Source organism: Balaenoptera ricei, chromosome 1 (genome assembly GCF_028023285.1).
Source record: "Balaenoptera ricei isolate mBalRic1 chromosome 1, mBalRic1.hap2, whole genome shotgun sequence".
Classification (NCBI taxonomy): Eukaryota; Metazoa; Chordata; class Mammalia; order Artiodactyla; family Balaenopteridae; genus Balaenoptera; species Balaenoptera ricei.
Window position 1 is genome coordinate 7,851,022 of NC_082639.1, and position 22,188 is coordinate 7,873,209.

The 22,188-nt window shown below is 39.9% G+C and overlaps 1 protein-coding gene across 16 annotated transcripts in view; it reads left to right on the plus strand.

Annotated features, from left to right (window-relative positions):
• Positions 1-22,188, plus strand: part of KIF1B (kinesin family member 1B) — a 327,303-nt gene that overhangs the window by 266,475 nt on the left and 38,640 nt on the right. For 11 of the 16 annotated variants that reach the window (XM_059912563.1, XM_059912572.1, XM_059912466.1 and 8 more), the window contains 5 exons: positions 14,582-14,675; positions 15,817-15,965; positions 17,352-17,530; positions 17,686-17,823; positions 19,002-19,250. In XM_059912563.1, coding sequence (XP_059768546.1) covers positions 14,582-14,675; positions 15,817-15,965; positions 17,352-17,530; positions 17,686-17,823; positions 19,002-19,250 — 809 coding nt within the window. Of the gene's footprint in view, positions 1-369; positions 5,201-14,581; positions 14,676-15,816; positions 15,966-17,351; positions 17,531-17,685; positions 17,824-19,001; positions 19,251-22,188 lie in introns of those variants that run through there. The other 5 variants (XM_059912546.1, XM_059912552.1, XM_059912576.1 and 2 more) reach the window with 2 other exon arrangements.

The window sequence follows — 22,188 nt, forward strand, 5'->3', positions numbered from 1 at the left end:
TTACACCGTTTTGTTAATAACTTCATGTGACCTTACAGTGAGAGACTTCTCACTGTTTCAGTCCTCCTAAGAAATTTGATTGCAGATTTCATCACTTAAGCCAGAAAGTGGAAATTTGGATTAATGTTACTAGAAAAAAAAAACACCAAGCAAATCTTTATATTAATAATAATCTACATAAGCATATGTCTTAATAGACTTGCACATCATTTAGGGGTTTTTTTGTTTGTTTTTTTTTTTTAGTTTTTTTGATTTTGTTTTTAAATTTATTAGGGCTTTTTTGCTTGCTTTTTCTTCGATTTGATTTTCCTTTTTTACATTTTAATTTTGGTTATTTTGGGGCCATTTTTTGATTTTGTTTTTCCAAAGGACGCGGATTCTGATAGCGGGGACGATTCTGACAAGAGGTCCTGTGAAGAGAGCTGGAAACTGATTACTTCTCTGAGAGAAAAGCTACCTCCCAGCAAGTTGCAAACCATTGTTAAAAAATGTGGCCTCCCCAGCAGTGGGAAGAAACGAGAACCAATTAAAATGTATCAGATCCCCCAAAGAAGACGCCTGAGTAAAGATTCCAAGTGGGTCACCATCTCAGATCTTAAGATACAGGCTGTAAAAGAGATATGCTATGAGGTTGCTCTCAACGATTTTAGGCACAGTAGGCAGGAGATTGAAGCCTTGGCCATTGTTAAGATGAAAGAGCTTTGTGCCATGTATGGGAAGAAAGACCCCAACGAGCGGGACTCCTGGAGGGCAGTGGCCAGGGATGTCTGGGACACGGTTGGTGTAGGGGATGAGAAGATTGAAGACATGATGGCCAGTAGTAAAGGAGGAACTGATGTGGATGACCTCAAGGTTCATATAGACAAGCTGGAAGATATTTTGCAAGAAGTCAAAAAGCAAAATAACATGAAAGATGAGGAGATAAAAGTATTAAGAAATAAAATGCTCAAAATGGAGAAAGTCTTGCCACTGATTGGGTCTCAGGAACAGAAAACCCAAGGAAACCACAAAGCAAAGGAACCTGTTGCAGCTGGTGCCAGTAGCAAGTCTGAGATTGATGTATGTAAAGGAGACAGTGGAGAACTTGGGAAAGAAGAGCGTGTTTCCCAGCTGATGAATGGAGACCCAGCTTTTAGACGTGGACGTCTGCGTTGGATGAGGCAAGAGCAAATTCGGTTCAAGAACCTGCAACAGCAGGAGATAACAAAGCAGCTTCGTCGGCAGAATGTACCTCATAGGTTCATCCCTCCTGAGAACCGTAAGCCCCGGTTCCCCTTTAAGAGCAACCCTAAACACAGAAACTCTTGGAGTCCGGGGACACATATCATCATAACAGAAGATGAGGTTATAGAGCTTAGAATTCCGAAAGATGAAGATGGAAGGAAAGGAAATAAACAGGAGAACCAAGAGAAGGGGAATAGAGCAGCTTCTAAGGATCCCCAGTTACCATGGGGCTCTCAGGGCACTCAAAGTCAAGATCACATTCAAGTTAGCAAGCAGCATATTAATAATCAACAACAGCCACCTCAGTTACGCTGGAGAAGCAACTCGCTCAATAATGGCCAACCGAAAAGCGTGCGCGGCCAGGCATCTGCTTCCTCAGAATCACTAAACTCCCACAGTGGTCACCCCACCGCTGATCTGCAGACTTTCCAGGCAAAGCGCCATATGCATCAGCATCGTCAGTCTTACTGTAATTATAACACTGGAGGTCAGTTAGAGGGCAGTGCAGCCAATTCCTGTCAAAAGCAGACTGACAGACCCAACCACTGTAGCCAGTTTGTGACACCTCCGAGAATGAGGCGACAGTTCTCAGCACCCAATCTCAAAGCTGGTCGAGAAACCACAGTGTAAATTACTGGACAAACTTGAAACCTTGGTGGAGGAAACAGGCGATGGTAGCTTATGATTTGGGTTGGTTCTAGCCTTGGCCTTGAGTTCCTAGTAGTTGCGTTATGATTATAATGTTGTGCTTCTAAAATATTAACTGATTTTAATATTGTTAAAACATAAAACACTGGTAAATGTTTCGACGCCTCCCTTTTGTTTGTATACCATAAGTGGGCAGTTTCTGGAATTTTGGACAAAACACTGAGACCTCCCTTATTTTTCTGAGACTTTCCTCCTTTCTTGGTGCCTAGATAATATACTTACTTACACAGACTGGTCTTATTTTGGTGTAAGTTTGCTATGTTTTTATAATGCCTATAAATTTATCAGATATCCAGAAAGACTTGCCTCTTGGTTTATGCAAACATTCAAAAGAGGAATTTGAAATGTAGCATTAAAATGTCTATTATTTCCCCATAAATGTTAGACATTAGTTTAAAAATAATAACATGCAACTGTGTGAACACAGCTTTGGATTTCTTATCCATGTCTGTTTCTTTCTTTAAATATCATGGAAATTTTCAAAACGCAGAACTAAATGTCTTTGGACATGTTTTATAGGACACAGCTTTGCATCTTCCGTGGAACTTCCACATCTTCTTGCTCTTCTATATTTTACAAAGAACTGATTCAGTAGGGTTTTTTTTTTTTTCCTCTTGACTGCATCAGTGTATGTATGAATTTTGTCATAATACTGAAATCTTTAAATTGGCATCTCTGGATTTCTGTTTGTGGTTCGCATTTTGAAGTTTAACATATCATTTCTCACACAAATACATACACAGAGAGACGCTGAACTATTCACCAATATCATGCCAACAGAAATACCAACAAAATACTCGTATGATTCTTTGAGCCGTATGTATAAGTTTATAGGGAGGTTATTTGGTGGAGAGAGGGGAGAGGTGGGGACATGGGGAGAAGGCTACAGCATTTGGCTGTATCTATTTTCAGTAGATGATGAAATAATGAAATAAGTTAACTTTGGTTTGGTTTAGAATAAAGGAGATGATGTATAATAAACTATTCTTTGGTCAGCAGCAGTGATCCTCACAGATACTCAAGCAAGGAAAGAGAAGTCCTGATGAACAGTTATTGTATCAATACCTCATTTTACTATGTTGTGGTCTCAGTTTGCCTCACTGGAGAATCCGCTAAAAAAGATGGATTTTGATGGGAAGAAAAGAATAGTTTTCTGCATCCTTCATCTCTTGAACTTGTCAGAAACTTTTTAAAGAGGCGGTGTGAAGAGCCAGAGATGTCTATGAGATTGCCTGACATCACGTTGTTGAAGATTACTAAGTCACCTATCAAACGCTTGGCTTCCAGATGGTGTGAAAGATTACATCCAGGATAGCAGTTAATGTTCAAGGCAGCCTTAAAGATTGTGATTATATGGGTTTTTTTCCTTTGCGTGTGGGCACTATTCTTTATTAGAACATTATTTTTAATCATAGTATTTTTTTTCTTTGCTTCTAAGAAAATGCTTTTATAATGCACAGAAAGTTGCTTCCAATTAACTTTGGGGGTTATTTTTGCTTTCATAGCTAGAGCAGTCCTAGTCTTCAGCTGAAGTTTTATGGCAGATTAGACAGGGGTGATGTCTGTCATGGGTTGACTGAATGATGTTTGTAATGAGTTGACTTAATTGAGATGACAGTGTCCTGTACCATGTGGTTTGAATATACTTGGTAGGGTACTTCAGATCAGTCACTTCAGTGCATCTTGTGTAAACCCCATTTGTCCTTCTTTGTTCTTCTTAGACATAGTTATGTTATCTATTTCTTTCCTGCAAAAAAATTCATTTTCTAAAACTAATAATAACAACAACGCAGGTTTCAACTCTGTAGCAAAAGTGGGCTTTCAATTTTCCAACTTGAGATAACATAGGATAGGCCTATATATTTTCATTTTTATGGTGGCCTTTTAATCTCATTATGGGCAGGTACCTCCCTTTCACACTAAACAATGGGAGTGAGTTTCTACTGGTGATCAGGAGACACTGTAGAATGAAAAGAAATACAGTACTTTCATTTACACATGTGGGTTGTGGTCGGCACTACACCCACGCTGATATTCCAAAGGATTCGATTTGTATTTGTGCTTCATCTGCTGGTCCAGGCGCCCTCAGTTACTGAAATGTTTAGATATCTAAAGTAGCCCTTCACTTCAGATGACCAGAAAGAAATGAACCAAGATTTGATTGCCCTTCATGCATTTTGGAGCAGATACTTGTCTTAGAAAATAACTGTGTGAATGAAATTTCTTCATTGACTTTCACTGAAGAAGTAACTAGTACCATGCTTTTGTGATTGGTATAGCCTACATTGCTTCGTTTGTTTTTTTAATTTGACAGTATCTGTCCCTAAGCTGAAATACTACAAGACCAAAGGGAAATGGTCACCATTAAGCCATTATTGTATTATTGAAATATCCCTAGCTATTATCATAGTGAGATTTTTTCAAAAAAGTTTTTGCTATTGAAATTATATAATCTGACAATAATGGAAATAGAGTCCTAATCAATTAGTACAGTTTCACAAACCAAACCACACACTATGGTATTCCTTGGAGAGTTAAAGACTTCTGTTTATCTAATAAGTCTAAACCAAAGGGCTTTTCCTTTAGTTTTGCTTCTAAGTCTTTCTGGCGCTTCTCTTTTCACTGGAAATGCAACGAATGGGAATTGTTTATTCCATTGAAGTGACTTGAAGTGACCTCTTGTGCTTTAGGTGTAGGTTGATGCTGAAAAAAAACAAAACAAAACAAAACAGGACAGAACACAGTTTGTCACACCGATGTCTGCATTAAAGGCTGTCAGACTACAGGAAGTCACATAGGTTTTCTCTCATCAGCTGCTATACCCCTGTGCCTTATTGGTCCTTTGTAGACTTGCCTTAATGATTTGTACAAAAGACTGGGAGCAGGGGAAGCTGCTGAGTCCTGGCGTACCTTAATGAAGACGCCTTCTTGGGTGCAGTGCAAAGCAAGCATTTGTTCTACACTGTGAGAGCCAAATTCTGTATTATGAACAGTTTTCATAATTGTCTACTTTATGTCATCTTTCTGAGATTTAAAAATCTGCTCTAGATACTTAGTTTGAACCACTGTAGGTTGTGAAGTGTATTGGTTTCCTCCCATCATTACTGTAAAAAGAAGTTGTGAATCTTCTTGTTAATGAACTATGGATTTCTCCCCCAGTTTCTTTTTAGAAAATGCTTGAAGATTGTCTTTGAGTGTAAGATCTACCTTTTCAGAAAGGGAGAGTTAGTTTGTAATGTTAAAAAATAAAGTCCTCATTCAATAAAAACTGAAATTATCTCTTAAGAGTGTGATTTCTCTCTGATGTGGGAGGAGGGGAAAGTGAAACAGAGTGATGCTAATGAAACCTGGTCTTGACTTTTATTTATTGCTCTTTCACCTGAAGATGGTTACAAACCATATCTTTTAAAAAATATTTCTACATGCACTTGATTTGTTTAGAGCTTTTGCTTTTTGTTACCCTTTTTGATTTATCAAAATTCTATCTTAAATAAGGTCTTTAATCCCTATTTTATGCTACGTTTTACTTAAATAAAACCTTTTATATTATAAGATAATGAGGATATCAGATATCCCTTTATGATTTCTTTGAGTTTATCTTGTATTTTCTGTTTTTTTTAACTATGTAATTTTGATTTGCAGTTTTCTTTAAATGAAATGGCATACTTCTTCATATGGGTAGAAATGAAATTTCTAAAAAGCTTTGAGTAACTCTGTTTAGCTTTTCTTTTTTCCCTTAACCACTGCTTTTCTCCACCCAGAGCATTGGTGATATGTTAGAGGTAAACAGGACAAAGCAGAAGATTTTTCTGGAGCGGACCATCAGTCTTATTGAACATTTGGACATGACATTTTTTATGTTGAAAAGCAACATAATCATACAAAATGGAGTAGAATACAAAATCCACATTGGTTTTTTCTTTTTTCCCCAACATGAGTTTTTAATATGAAATTTGGAACTTGAGGGAAACGTTAACGCTTGGATTGGCTTGCTTCAGGCTTCTTACCCTTTCCCTTCAGGTACTTCGTATTTCTCTGCTGTTGGAGAACCTGGTGGAAAAGTTGCCAAGACCTGACCATTTCTAGGACAGTACAGACAATTCCAATGCAGTATGATATGTGTAGTGATAGTTGTGTGCACAGGATGAGTGTGGGCAGAGTGGGAAAAGGTTTTTGAAAGAGGAAGCCCTGAGCCAAGAGCAGAGTCCCAAAGTACAACTGCAGATGTATCCAAGTGGAGAATGGCAGGGGGAAGGAGGAAACGTGTCAGGTCCAGGGAACTGAGAGTAACTTGGGGGACCTGGCGGGGGGTGGGGCAGGGGCCAGATCATGGCATGCTAAGGACTTCGGATTTTATCTTGAGCATGATGGAAGCTACCACGTATTATACAGGGAGATTGCATTATTAGATTCACCTTTTAGAAATGGCCAAAGTTTGGGTTGGATGGAGGCAAATTCAGAGCCCAGTGCTGCAGTTGGGAAGTTGCTGGATGAACTAAAAGAGAAATGATGCTTTCCAAACAGAGGCGGGGGGACAGGATGGAGGGAATGACTGATAGATTATTTGGAGATAGAATCAATGAATCAGTTCGTGGGGGGGGGGATAAGCCCTGTGTATATATCCCACAAGGTGAAGAAGGCTCTTGCTTGGACCATGTTTGGAAAGTAAAGTTAATGAGACCAAGATAAGACTGAGAGATTGGGAGAAAATAAGAGCTGCACAGGTCTAAGAATAGGTGTTGTGAGACCCCCGGAGGCATAGATCTGAGACTGTGTCCGCATGGTGCTGCTGGTGGTGAGTACATTAAGGTGTTGACAAGAACTGGGGCGTGGACATCTCCCTTCCAGCTATCGCTTGCTAATTATAATCTGCCATTAAAAGAGGAAGGCAGCATTAGCAAAATGAGCCAAGCCTCTAATGTCAGAAACAGCCTAACCAGAAAACCCAGGATTGTGACATTGACTTTACCTTAAATGCCACCTCCTGAGAGATGCCCTAGTTGTGGCACCATCGTGTCTCACCTGTAGTACCACAGTAGCCTCCTAGCTGGTCTCTTCACTTCTGTTCCTGACCCCCGTACGCCATTGTCCACATAGCAACCAGCAGCGTCCTTTGAAAACAAAAATCAGTGCCAGTGGCCTCCAGTGGCTTCCCATTGCACTTTAAAATCTGAACCTCTTATCGTAGCTTCCAAGGCTGTCCATGTTTTGGCTTCTTGCCTGCCTCTCTGACTTTGAGTCTTAACGTTCTCTCACTAGCAAGCACTTTGGACTTTTGTTCTTTGAACTTGCCAAGTTTGTTTCCACCTCTGGGCTTTTCACTTCCTCAAGACTGGAATCCTTTCTCCTCGTGCTGAACTCCTCTTCCAGATCGGTGCTCACGAGCCCCTTTTCCTGCCGCAGCCTATCCCAGGACAGCTCGCTGTTTAATAATAATGCTAACCTGTAGTTATCTGTGCACTTACTTGGTCCTTCCATGAGACTGTAAACTCACCTAGGATAAGTACCGATCTGTCTTGTTTTCTTCACTGTTCGTCTGTACACATCACCCAGAAGAGTGGTTCTCAAACCGTCGTGTGCATCAGAATCCCCTGAGGGGCTTGTGAGACCACAGAATGCTGGGCCCACCCCCAGCGTTGCTGATTCAAGAGGTCTGGGGTAGGGTCTGATTACTGTATTTCTCATAAGTTCCCAAGCGATACTGATGCTGCCAGATCAGCCTCCACCTTTGAGAACCACTCTCTAGAACAGGGATTGGCAAACTTTTTCTGTAAAGGGCCAGAGAGTAAATATTTTAGGCTTTGGGGGCTTCGTGGTCTCTGTCAAAACTGCTCAGCTCTGCTGTTGTAGCACAAAAGCAGCCATAGACAATATGCAAAGGGATGGACATGGCTATATTTTGATAAAACTACTGTATTTATCAAACGGTGGGCTGGATTTGGCCTGCAGATTTGCCAACCCCTCAAAGATGGTCACTTTTGAGAACTGTTAACTAGAAGATCAGTACACGACTGTGTATCTGATCTAGAAGACAGATAAATGCCAGATGCCGGTGAGTCAGTGGTGAATGACAGATCCCCGGCCTCATGAAATTCACAGAGTTGTGGAGGAGATAGCTATTAGACAGTCACACCAGTGGTTATACAGTACATTTGTGACCAATGCCCTGAGGGAGAAATACAGGGTGCTCTGAAAGTTTACAACCAGGCGCCTCAGGGAACGAAAGGTGGCCTTTTCTTGCTCTCAGCTGATGATCTTCATGTTGAGAAAAAGAAGGAATCAGAAGTAAACTTCCTTTTCTTCCCACTTCTAGGTCTGCGTCCAAACCATACTTGGCCTTCCCTCCTGTTGGTGGAAGAACCGTCCGTGCTCCTGTCTTAGCCCAGCCCTTGTTCCCTTCATTCTGTCTTCTGAGGGACTTACTGAACATTTACCCCTTCTCTTTTACAACATCAGTTTTTCTCCCTCCATATTATTCCTGTCAGCGTTACAAGCATGCCATTTCACCAGTTATAAAAAAGTTCCGTGTTCCCTGTGATCTGCCACTGCAGTTCTCTGTTCCTTTTTCTAGAAATACTCCTGAGAGCGTTTTCTGTACTTTTTCCCACTTGTCCACCTTCTTTTTCTTGTTTCCTCTCCCTATTCTTAGTTGAACTCACTCTGGTCAGACTTATTCCCACCTCACCACTGAAGCCACCCTGATTAGGGTCACCAGCGATCTCCATGGTGACAAATCCAGGGTGTTTTCTCAGACCTCATCTTACTAAATCTGTCTAGCATTTGACATGGGTTGCCTACTCTTTTTTTTTTTTTTTTTTTTTTGGGTTGCCTACTCTTTACTTCTTGGAACACCTTGTTCTGTTGGCTTCTGATTTTCCCCTGACCTCACTGGCTGTTCCTTCATCGTCTCTGTGGGCACAGACATTGGCTCTTTCCGTATCTATTCATTCCCCCAGGTGACCTTATGCATTTCCATGTTCACACAGATGATGATGCAGACAGCACCTCCTGTGTGCTGCGCATTTACAGTGGACCCTTGAAAGACACGGGTTTGAACTGCACGGGTCCACTTATATGTGGATTTTTTTTTTTTCAATGCATACGTTCAGCAGTACTCCTCGATCCACAGTTGGTTGAATCTGCAGATGTGGAACCTCAGAAACCGAGGGCCGACTGTAAAGTTACACGCTGATTTTTTTTTTTTTTTTTTTAAAGAAATTCACGTTCTTTTATTTATTTATTTATTTATTTATGGCTGTGTTGGGTCTTCGTTTCTGTGCGAGGGCTTTCTCTAGTTGCGGCAAGTGGGGACCACTCTTCATCGCGGTGCGCGGGCCTCTCACCATCGCGGCCTCTCTTGTTGCGGAGCACAGGCTCCAGACGCGCAGGCTCAGCAATTGTGGCTCACGGGCCTAGTTGCTCCGTGGCATGTGAGATCTTCCCAGACCAGGGCTCGAACCCGTGTCCCCTGCATTGGCAGGCAGATTCTCAACCACTGCGCCACCAGGGAAGCCCTACACGCTGATTTTTGACTGCATGGTCAGTGCCCCAACCCCTGTGTTGTTCAAGGGTCAACTGTACTTGGGCCAATAAACATTTTACATGTATTAGCTCATTGAAGCCTCGCAACAGCCCTCTTCTGTAAAGTAGGTGTAGTTATTCCCATTTTACATACCTTCCCATTGTCACACAGCTACCAAGTGGGGATCCAGGTCCAGTCTCAGGCAGTCGGTCTGTCTGCAAACCACTGCCCTGCCTCCCTCTCTGCTGACTCTCAGATGTACTCTCTCCAGCCTGGGCCATTCCCCTGACCTCTGGACATAGATGCACAGCTCTGACCTGCCATCCAGATAGCTAACTGGCATCTCACATTTAAACTATCTAAACCAGAGCAACTAGCTCAGACCAAATATCCAAGGGTGATCCTCAGTTTCCCTTTTTTCCGTACACCCCGTGATCACATCATCTGTAGGACATACTTCCTCTGTCTGTAAAACATATCCCAACTCCATTCTCTTTTCATCACCTTTGCTGCTGATACCCTGGACCAGGCCACTGCCATCTCCCTTGAAACTGCAGGGACAGCTTCATGACTGCTGGCCTTGCTTCCAAGCCCGCAGGCTATATTCTCCGTGGAGAGTGGTATTTTTAAAACATATGCTAGACCGTAGTACTCCCCAGGTCTAGACCACCCAGTGGCTTCCCTTAGAATAAAATCCACAGTCCTTCCCGTGGCCTATAAGGCCGTCCATAGCCTGGTCCCTATCTGACTACTTCTCAACTGCATCTCCAACCCTTCTCACTCCTCCACTCCACCCGCACAGGTTTTCTTGCTTTTCCTTAAACACACCAAGTTCCTTTCCATCCCAGGACCTTTGTACTTGCTGTTAGTTATATTTGACTGGAATAAACAACCCCCACCAGAGATCTCAAGAGTGCTTGCTTAGAGCTCTGATTAAATGTTATCTCTATGGAGAGACCTTCCCTGACCACCTAATCTAAAAGTCTTCCTCCACTCCTCTCTTCTCTCTGTTACCCTCTGAAAGCTGCCTTTCTTTATCTTTCTTCATAGTGTCAATACTACTCTCTACTGAAATCCTAGTATGTACAGTGTCTGTTTACTGTTTATCATCTCTCCCTTACCAGTGAGACTTCTGCCTTATTGACCACCATATTCCTAGCATCTGGCACATAGTAGGAGTGAAAAAAGTATTAATTTGTTGACCAAATGAATGGATGGATAGTGGTTAAAAAAAAAAAAAAAGCATGCTTTGAGTCCAATTGCTTGGGTTCAGATCCTATTTCTACTACTTGCTAATTTTGATCTTTGGAAAGTTACTTAATTTCTTTAAGCCTTTTTCTTCTTTTTTAACATGAGGATAAAATAGTAGCATTTTCATAGGGTTATTGGGAAGATTGAAACAATCCATGTTAAACATTAAGAACAGTTCCTAGCACAGTGAGCTTAAAAACAAGGATAGTCGGGTGGAAGAGAGCATTCTAGAAGAGGAAACAGCCAGTGCAGTGCCTTTATAAATATGGAGCATATATTCAGTTAGTTGGGAGTTTTTATAAACATGGAGGTTTCCTGGAAAATATATTATTTTTTAGCGTGTTTTCCATAATGGTCCTAGTTTTCCCCATGAAATCAGCAGAACAGTAGTATCTGAATCTCTTTATCCGTTTGTTGTAGGAAAATCCAGGGCTTAGAGTTTTTCTGGTAGCATACAGAATATCCTTGTTGGAAGCTCATGTGCAGCCTGGTTTGGGGAAGAGGCCAATTCAAGAATGGTGTTGACATTTGGACTACCAGCTGCTTATAGAAATTTTCCCTGGTCAAAATGCAATTAAAGTTTTAGGTCTATAGCATTATGGAACATCTTTTCATGTCAGCTTTACTGCCACTAAAGCACAACCACAGCCTTTAGGGAAAGTCACCCTTATACTTTAACTGTCAGAATCTGAGGATTTTGTTTTCATTGGTAGTTTGACCAGCTTGTAAACCTGTTCTTGAGGAAGTCCTCAAAAATAAGCCAGTCACAAAAAGTCACAATTGTATGATTCCATTTATATGAGATACCTAGAGTAGTCAAAATTGTAGAGACAGAAGGTAGAATGCTGGTTGCCAGGGGCTGCGGGGGTGAGAGTTAGTATTTAAAGGACAAAGAGTTTCAGTTTTACGAGGTGAAGAGTTCTGGAGCATGGACAGGGATGATGGTTGCACGATGTTATTAACGTATTTCATACCTTAAAAGTGGTTAAGATGGTAAATTTTATGTTATGTGTATATTACTCTAATTTAGAAATTGGGGAAAAAATGAAAAACAACAAAATCCTCAAGCTAAGATATTAACATTTTTTCCACCTGATGCTTTTTCCGTAAATCAACTGTCTTTCTCTTTTTGCTGAAAGAATCCTATGTAATAACATAGGTTTTTTAGAAACCACACCCCCAACCTCTTACTTTGAAAACAAATAGTACAATGAACCTTTGTGTACCCATGTTTATATACTTTTCCTGAATCATTTGAAAGTAAGTTATAGATATCATGTCAGTTTACCCCTAATACACATGTATCTCCTAAAATCAGGGATATTCTCTTAATACCATTATCCCATCCAAAAATTTAATACTGATTCAGTATCATGTAAAATACAGGTCATTTTCAAATTTCCCTAATTGTCTAAAAAATATAAATGTTGGAAGTGTGTGTGTGCATGTTTTTTAATCCAAGATCCAGTCACGGTTTATTGATTGCATTTGGTTCTGATGGTTCTTTTATCTTTTGTTACACAGGTATTTTTGAAGAGTCTAGGCCACATTCTAATTTGTCTGATTGTTTCCCCAAGATTAGATTTAGGGTAAACATTTTTGTTAAAAATGCTATAAATGTTACATTGTGTACTTCCATTTGCTTCACATCAGTAGACAAAAAATGTCAATTTGTCCTGTTATCAGTAATGTTAAAGTTTAATAAATTTAGTTAATGTGATGTTTCCCAGCTCTTTCTCCTTGTTAGTAGGCTCTTGAGATTGTGTGAATATTCTGTTTTCCATCCACCTTTCACTCAATTGTTTTGGCTTTTATTAATGATCCTTGCCTGATTCAATTACTGCATCTAGGGTTGCAATATAGTGATTTTCTAATTGTCATTCCCTCTGCATTTATTAACTGGCTTTTTGTTTTGTTTTTTGGTAAAGAAGAGCTTTCCCTTTTTCTCTCCTTCTTTCAGTATCACTGTGGGCGCATGGATTCTTTTTATACTCAATGTGCTGTATATTCTTTTCCTGTTATTATTATTTATTGGCCAATGGGAGTCTTTTTCCTTTTGAAGTGGCCCCATCGGTCTTTGAGTACTCCATGCTTTCTGGCCCAAGATATTCTGGGGCTACCTTGTATTTTCCTTGCTCCAGATCTGAAGTCAGTCATTTTCACAAGGAGCCCTGGTTCCTTTTAGTGGGGAATGGTATTTAGAAACCAGGATTGGGGCTAGGTGTACTTAGAAAAGAAACTTTAAAAAAACACTACCTGTCATTTTGATAGTGTGTTACCATTTAAGAGGACTTTAACTTGCATTTTTAAATGGTTTGTCATTTGGTCCTTCCTGCAGTCCTGTGTGGTAGGCAGGTCGAACACTAAAATCTTCATTTTAAAGATGACAAAAATGAGCTGTAGAAAGGATTAACTTTCCCAGAATTATAAGACTAATAAGAGCAGGTGCCAGGAGCAAAACCCCAGTCTTTTTACCTGCTACTTTATATTTTTATTTTTCTTTTTTCCTACAGTACATAGTCTCCTAAAAATTGTGTTTAGATGTCTTTAAAAAGCTGTTTTGCTGGCTCTTGGTCACTGCCAGCTCCACTAAAGAGAGAAAGCTTCCTTTGTGAGACTAAATGATAAATGACTAGAGCCTGGAGAATATTTGCATCCCTCTTAGCATAGCCATTGGGAGCGCCTTTTGTAACGGGGTTTGCTAGCGAGGCTTTCAGTGGTCCTCTGTAATGCGTGGAATATTTGATTTGTGACTTGGAGAGCTCTGTTTGAAAACAGTACATAGTCATACCTAAACCATGACAGCCTGGAATTGGGCCACTCCCAGAGAAGCAGGAAGCCTGCTAGTATATTTTTAAAATGCTGTGCTTATGTTGTGATTTGGTGTTTTATTATGTGAAGGTCTTTTTTCTTAACTTGTTTTATTGTCAAAAACCACAAGCTTTTTTTTCATTAACGCTCCAAGGAACCTTTTTAGACATTTTTTTCCTTAATCTCTCCCCACCATGCAATTTTAATATGTCAGATATATAGTATATCAGTTTATACACTCTATGTATATTTGTGCTTTATACATAAAAAGAGTACTTTTTTTTTTTTTTAATCCCCCAAGAACCACATTTTTTCCCTATTAGGAGTGATATCACCCTAATTGAGACTGCATGGAGTAAGATGGAGGAAGGAAGGATGAACATGATTTGAAATATAATAATACATTTTGTATTATAATAGTATATTTTGAAATAAAGTTTCTTTATTGAATAAATAAATGCAATATATAGATTATTTCAATCCTAAGAGCACTGTGATCTTTTGGTTACCTGAAGGCTAAACTCATCCTACAGCTGCAAAGGTAGTAATATTTCATCCATAGGGAGCTTCAGGGTCTACAGTCTGAATTCTTTTCCCCATCCAAACAGCTAGATAATTAGAACTCTTGGCAATACTGCTGAATTTAATCTTTTCCAGTATTGTTTTCTCCAGAATTCTTGGATGTGTAAAGATACTATTTAAGTGTATTTTAACATTTAAGGGACACATGCATTTTTTCCTTCAAAATCCCCCCTCTCCTCTACCACAACCCCAAGTAAAGAACTCTTGAGTCTGAGGGAGTAGAAACAGAGACTGCAGTTAAATTCCTTGGAACACAAGATCTTTTAAAGCATTTACCCATTGCAGACTATTTTGCGTGCTTTATGGCTTTTTTCTGAAGCATTTCTCTGTATGTCTTTCTTTTCATTGTTGTTTCCTGCCTCGATCTTCTCTTTTCTTTGTCTTTTGCAGTCTCTGCCTTGCCCCAATCTTCCTTTCATTTCTCTTTTCCTTCCTTCTTATGTCCTCTCTCTCCTACATGTTATCTCCTTTCTTTTCGTTCAGGATTATGAGAGTAAATTGCAGGCCTTGCAGAAGCAGGTGGAGACGAGATCCCTGGCAGCAGAAACAACTGAAGAGGAAGAAGAGGAGGAAGAAGGTGAAATATAGAGACTGAAACTTTCCTCTGTATTGATATATGTTTCGGATCTGTGTTGTCAAATTACTGAGCCGATTTAAAGATGATTTAAAAGATGCTCAATGCTGAGAATCCAGGCTGTACTCTGTGAGGTGGGGATGGGGCTCATAGTGTCTATTAGAACACAAGCCATCTGAGCATAGTCTCCATAGAAATCTCTTGGGCAATTTATATAAACTGTCTCATATTACTGTACATATGAAGTTCACATATATGTTGCAAATAAATATAGAGCTTAATCTTTGTTAAGATACTCTGTTTTATTTCCTGGTTTATGTCAGGAATTTCCCAGTGAGGGCTTTGTAATATATCAGTGTACATTAAAGCTATTTCTGGCAGATTGCTAATCACATTGCTTAGTCCTGCCTACCTGTCTTAAGTTTTCTAGAATTTCTTAGTTGAATTAAGGCTTTAATGGTTAGTTACTGCCTTACAATGCAGTATGAACATTCATCACATTTAATTTTTCTACCCAACCTCTCAGTGATCTCAAGCCTTCATAATAACTTTGAAGGAACTCTTAATTTATGTACTAAATTCTTTATTTTTAAATATCCATGTGAGGGACTTCCCTGGTGGTCCAGTGGGTAAGACTCCATGATCCCAATGCAGGGGGCCTGGGTTCGATCCCTGGTTGGGGAACTAGATCCTGCAGGCATGCTGCAACTAAGAATCCGCGTAACTTAAGAGTCCACGCAACTAAGAGTCTGCATGCCACAAGTAAAAAAAAAGGTCCCGCATGCCACAACTAAAGATCCCGCATGCCTCAACAAAGAGCCCACGTGCTGCAACTAAGACCCGGTGCAGGCAAAATAAATAAATAAATATTTAAAAATAAAAAATAAATATCTATGTGAAATATGACCTTTTTTTTCCTGTACTAGAAAGAAAAATAGATATATTTGAAGTTGTACAACTTCAAATATATCTATTGTAGGGGTTTTTCTTTATTATAAGCCACACATTAAGGTGTATCTTAAAAAAGAAAAAAAGAATGGAGAAAAACTGGAAAATACTTGATGAAAGAGATGAGGTAGAGGAGGGATATAATTTCTACATGGTTATGAGATCACCATTCAATACACTTCGTTTGCTCTTTCAGTTCCTTGGACACAACATGAATTTGAGCTGGCCCAGTGGGCCTTCCGGAAGTGGAAGTCTCACCAGTTTACCTCATTAAGGGACTTACTCTGGGGCAATGCCGTTTACCTGAAGGAGGCCAATGCCATCAGTGTGGAATTGAAAAAGAAGGTACGGAGGGTGTGGGAACATGGACCATCTGGAGGCAGAGCTGAGCCTGGTGGGCTTCATGGTCCTCATCTTGAGCTAACCTTTCCCTTGGGTGAACTCAGCAGCTTTTTGCTGTGAAACAGGTTTATATATGCCTGTATTTAATATATGTGCCTGGAACATAGTAGGTACTAATTAAATATTTGTTAAATGAAATTTTTAAAATAACATGTTTTCTAGCTTATTTTACAAGCGAGGAGACCGTATTCCTGACAGGAGCTAGAGAAACATATTAGTAGCAAAATACTTCTCTTGGGTTTCTGAAAATCTCAATTTTCTTTTAGTTTTCTACCATTAAGTTGGCACTTCTAAGTCCTATGTGCCCTCTCATCTTCTAGGGTCTGAGAGGCAGTTTTGTGTAATGGACAAGCGCGTACACTCTGCACCCAGGTTCCAACCCCAGCTCTCCCAGTTGTTTGACCCTAATAGCCCCAGGCCTCCAGTCCCTCACCTGCAAAATGGATTTGGCAACAGTGCCTGCCACCCAGGGATTTTGTGAGAGATGAGAGAGTGAATGCATGAAAGGTGCTGAAGTAGTGCCTAGACATGGTAATTAATATTACTGAAACATCACACCACATCTTAGATTTATTCTTCTGTATGTCCCACGGTTTAACAGTCTCCTGACGGCTAAGATTTACAGGGGGCGGGGGGGGTGGGCAATACTGTGAAGTAGGTAAGAGCACAGACTGCCTGGCTTTGGGAAAAATCATTATCTTCTCCGAGGGCTATATTCTAGTTCTGTAAAATGGGGATAAGACGTCTTATTCATTCATAACCCCATCTTACTTTGTAATCATTTATTAACTGTTTCCCTCTTCAAATAGACTAAAAGATGGTAGGGACTATCTTTTTGTCTTACAGCTGTATCTAGCATTTCATTAATAGTTGGTAAAAATATAGGGTGGTATCAAGAAAATAAATGACATAATGAATGCAAAGCACTTAGCCTATGGTAACAATTTTAAGAGTAGTAGTTGTAATCCTCTGAATTTAAAATGGAAAACCTTAGCATGCCTCCACCCTCTCTCATTAGTGAGAGACTAGAGGGTGCACTCCTGGGTCCACCTTTTGTTCTCTACAGAAGTCTTCGTTCAGTCAACCAAAGTATATTTATTGAGATTTTAGGTTGTGGGAAAACACTGTGCCAGGCTAGGAAAACAAAGTCTGTAAATAGCTTAATGATTAATATTCAAGTGGCCACTTTTTTCAGTTAATCACAAGCTGTCAAGCACGTGCTGCTGTTTGACCTCCTTCCCATCGGGCGTAATTATATTGCCTTGTTTCCAAAACTTACTTGCTAAAAACAGAAAGGCTGTTTGTCGATGGTTTCTTCCTTCCATTTAGGTGCAGTTTCAGTTTGTTCTTCTGACTGACACGTTGTACTCCCCTTTGCCTCCTGAATTACTTCCCACTGAGATGGAAAAAACTCAGGAAGACAGACCGTTCCCTCGTACAGTGGTGGCCGTAGAAATCCAGGATCTGAAAAATGGAGCAACACATTATTGGTCTTTGGCGAAACTTAAGTATGAAAATGTTATGCATAAAGCCTTTATTCTTATTTAATATCATTAAATGGTGGGAGCAGCTTTTTAAAATCTTACATGGAAGATACTTCCAAGATGACATTTTGATGTGACCTTGTGATATTAACCCAGCACACTTTATGGTTACTGTACAGGCAGAGGCTGGATTTGATGCGAGAGATGTATGACAGGGCAGGTGAGATGGCCTCCAGCGCCCAAGATGAAAGTGAAACCACCATGACTGGCAGCGATCCATTTTATGATCGATTCCATTGGTTCAAACTTGTAGGAAGGTATGTAATGATTTTATTGATGTCTTCTTTTCAGGTAATGAATGGTTTTATTTTAATTGTTTAAAGCCTCGGCAGATATTACAGAAAGTTAAAGAAAAAGAGTATAAAAAAGCCCCATTTATAATCTTATCCACTCATACACAGCCACTGTGTCATTTGGTATATTTCCCTTTAGTTTTATCCAACAGGCACATTTGTTTTAAGTTCCGGACTTTCAATCAAAGTAACTGACAGTCTTCCCTGCCTGTCAACTCATTCACAAAATGTCTTACACTGGACCAAGATAGATTTAAAAGAAAAAGGAAACCTGTGTCTGTATCCTGCATAGTTTAAAATCACAGTATGACGTCCAGTTTATCAGACTGCAATCTCTCCATGACCTGATGTCCTCACTTTAATTTTTAAAGCAGTTCATCTCACTTTAGTCTTTGCCAAGAGTGAATAATTGCACACCTTAGTAATCCACCTGAGCCTTTTTTGTGTATACTTTACTTTCAGCATTTAACGTGAGTCCATATTGAGTAACGTTTTTAGAGGTTTAGAATTTTTAAAGCAGAGAAGTGTAAGTTTTCACCTTAATGATTTCAGAATTTGAAAAATTTTCTAATTGCAAAAACTTTCCAACAGTTTTAAAGGAACTGGGTTAAAAGGTGGAGCTGAAGTCATAGTATTTTGTAGAAATGAAGTAAGTCTTTTCCAGTCTACTCTGATAGAGCATTTTCAAAGAGATGAATTGGCCAAACACGTCTTACCCAAGCAAGGCACATACCTGCTTTGCCATATACCATTTCATCCGTTTTGTTTTCTGCTCAGAGATGACATGGGAATTGGAATAAAGATTTAAACCTTATTATTTCACCTAATATTGAGTGGCTCCTTTGCGACCTGGCTGCTGATCTTTTGTGTGAACTGGAGAACTTAAATGTTTTACAGCACATTATTTACCTCGGATATTCTACTCATGTATTTCCTTTGCTTTTCTCATTCCAAGGATCAGTCCTTGTTCCATTTCACCTGAGCCAGATGATTTATGCTTATTTTATCCCTTTGCTTTTCCACTTGCTTGTGTTGTTTTGGTTCCCCAGTGGGTTCTGTCCTGTTGGCAGCTGTAGCTTCCTGTTTAACCAACTATTCCTCTCTCCTTGGCTGTGTCCGTCGGTATCTTACCTGGTGTCTAGCGCCCCCATTTTCCACGGCTGTGTGAATGAGCGCCTTGCTGACCGCACGCCCTCCCCCACTTTTTCCACGGCCGATTCCGACATCACTGAGCTGGCTGACGAGCAGCAAGATGAGATGGAGGATTTTGATGATGAGGCATTCGTGGATGACACCGGCTCTGACGCAGGGACGGAGGAGGGATCAGATCTCTTCAGTGATGGGCATGACCCGTTTTACGACAGATCCCCATGGTTCATTTTAGTGGGAAGGTTGGTGAGGTTAAAGTGAGAAAGGCAAAAAGGGACCAGCTCTTGCTCTAAAGAGGCTCCTTGTGCAATTTTGGACAATTTTGCTTTAGCCAGTTCAATTCATGACACGCTGATCTGGCTGAGAGAGCCCTCAGGCAGCGTCTGTGAGGTACTTGGCCTACTCGGTACAGCATGCGGCAGCGTGTGGACACTCTCCGTGGAGGATTCCTTGTCTTAAACTGCCCAGTAATTTTGTTCTGAAGGGGGAGACCCCGGAGGAGAAAGTAATCAAAGCTAAGAGTCACACCGTTACGGAGTTGAAGAATGTTATTGTGTCTGATGTTTCCTCTTTGTGGGAATGTGAGTGAGAAAGCAAAAGGGGCAACGTGAGAAGGATAGCAGAGCAAGTCCAAGGCTGGGCTGAAAGGACTCGTGGCATCAGCAGGAATCGCGAGGACAGAAGTGGAATCAGGAGTAGTGTTAGGTTTATTTCTTGCTTAGTATGTGAGTCCAGAAAAGAACCAGGAGCGTGAAGTTTCCTCTTTGTCTAACTAAAATGGATGTCTTTCTTTGGCCAGTTTCATAGATCTTTGGCTTGTGCTAAGATTTTACCTATAGGCATTATAATGATGAATCTCATAAAATTATCAGTTGAAACCATCAACAATGGATATTTGTTCAGTGCTCCATGACACTGCTTTGTGTTAAGTTCAGCTTATCAAACCAAGGCATTGTCTCTGGCCCCATCTGTCAGTGATGCAGAGCTCTCAGGCACATGTTCCTAATACTGGGGTCTTTGTCTACAGCCAGTCTTCATGCTGAAGTAATTTTAATTACAAATTCAACAGTGCAGCACTCACTGGATTAGCAAAAAATTATGTCTATGTTTTGATTTAATTTCAATGCTGCATTAAAACCACATATCGTTGAACCCTTTAAAAATAAGGGAAATTACATTAGTGTTAGTGGATAAGCACCAGTTATCTAAAAATATGAAAGTGCAGTGAGTCTCCTGACCCATTAGGGACACAAGGTTCTAAAACTTAGCTCAGAGTGTGGCGTTGGTTACCTGGTGAGAGCTAAATAAATAATGTAGAAGATGATCACTTTTATGGAGAGGGGGAAAGGAAAAGCTTTTTGATAGAAATTAAAGCCTCAATTATGACGGTGGGTTGTACTGTTAGACAGTCTTGGGGTTTTACAATGGTAAAGGGGCATTTATTCAGTTTTTCCATGAATAAATATAAAGGATTATACAACCATGAATATTGTCTGGTGTATTGCCAGGAATAGATGCTTAGAATTTCAGAGAAGCTGATTTATATTAAAATTGAGAAAGGTACTTCTGTGTACAAATAATGGGACCATAATGCTTTCCTTACATTATGGCTGTTTCCATCCTCTTCTGAGAGGGACGGAAGTTGGAATCAAGTTTTTATCCACAAACTGCTTGGTCCTGATGCCAGTCTTGCAGCTTCTCACGCTGCTCACTTTGTTCTACATCATCACACATGAGGAATAGGTAGCTTCACCCTATGTGGTGTGGTGGAAAGAACACTGACCTAACTTAGGACAAGCAACTAAAACTGAGGCCTGTTAGGTTCTGAAGTATAAAATGTAGAGTTAGGTAGGGAGAAGAAAAAGCATTAAAGATCTTTTTCATCTTTTGTATTCTTTCATCCACACTAGCAAAATGAATATCCTGGTTCTACTCAGAGTTCTACTCAGAAGCATTTGTATTTTGAGTCAGTTGTATGAAAATCCCGCGTAATGCGGAAATTCTCTGCGTTAAGATATATGTATTTTCTCTCATTTTAATCATATCAGATTTAAGTGTAGATATAAGGCAATCAACTCTACTTTGATTTTCAAATAAATTATTTGTGGAGCTATGGCTCAGGAATTGACCTTTCCATTTCTTTGGGTTCCCAGGTTCTAAAACTGACTTTGCTTTGCAAGAAAAGTATTAGGGGAGAAGGTGAAATCATAGCAGTCAGCAGAGTGAAGGATAGCTCTTTGTTTTCACCCTTGACTGCATTTCTTACCTACAAACAATTTGTAATAATGCAACATCACCCAGTTATGTACCAGTCATTCTCTGTGTAAGAGGAGTAACTTCTTTGCTGTTTTTGTGATTCACGGGATTAGATTTCCCGTATTGGCACATAATTGCAAATACGATTTACTTATAAAATTTTCCAGTTTTTTGTAAAATTCCATTTATAGGTTTTGATTCATGGCCTTGGCTGCCTCTGGTGAATTATTATATGAAAATTAAAAGAGCTTGTCCCTTTAGCTATTCTCTTATGGCATGCTGGGATGTTATGAACCATCCGTCATCATTTGGGATGAAATGTAAAATATTTAGGCTAGTGTTCTGGGTTAAAAGTCTCCTGGTTATTCTGTGACCTAAGTACCTGAACTGACATTCTTTCTGTAACTAGAATCATAATTATGCTGGTTTTTGTTATCTTTATGTTGACAGAATTTGTTTCCCTTTTTATGTAACTTCATAGAACTTTATGCTAATACATCCTTTACATCTTTCCCTCTCTCGTCCCTGTTCTCTTTCAGTCTGCTAGGTCAAGGTACAAGGATTCTCAAGAATGAAGAATAATTATAAAGATTCCAGTTTAAAAAACTTCGTGAGAGAACATTTATAGAGCCCAAAGCATTGATTTTGGACTAAAGCCTATGTTATAATAATAAGACAAGGAGCTGTCTAGTGACTGTGCAGTTGTGTAGTCACAGCGCCAATGCACACGCCACTGCCACTGAATTACAGAGTTCTCTCTTCCAGAAAGGGAAGTTTACAAGAATACTTCCTATTCTTCCACTTTTGGAGTAGCCGTTGCCATAGACAGAAAGGAGATTCTTCTTTAACATTTGCTCAAACAGTACTTTATTGTAATTTAAAACAGGGGTTCTTGCTTTTGAGTAGCTACTTTTAAGTATAAAA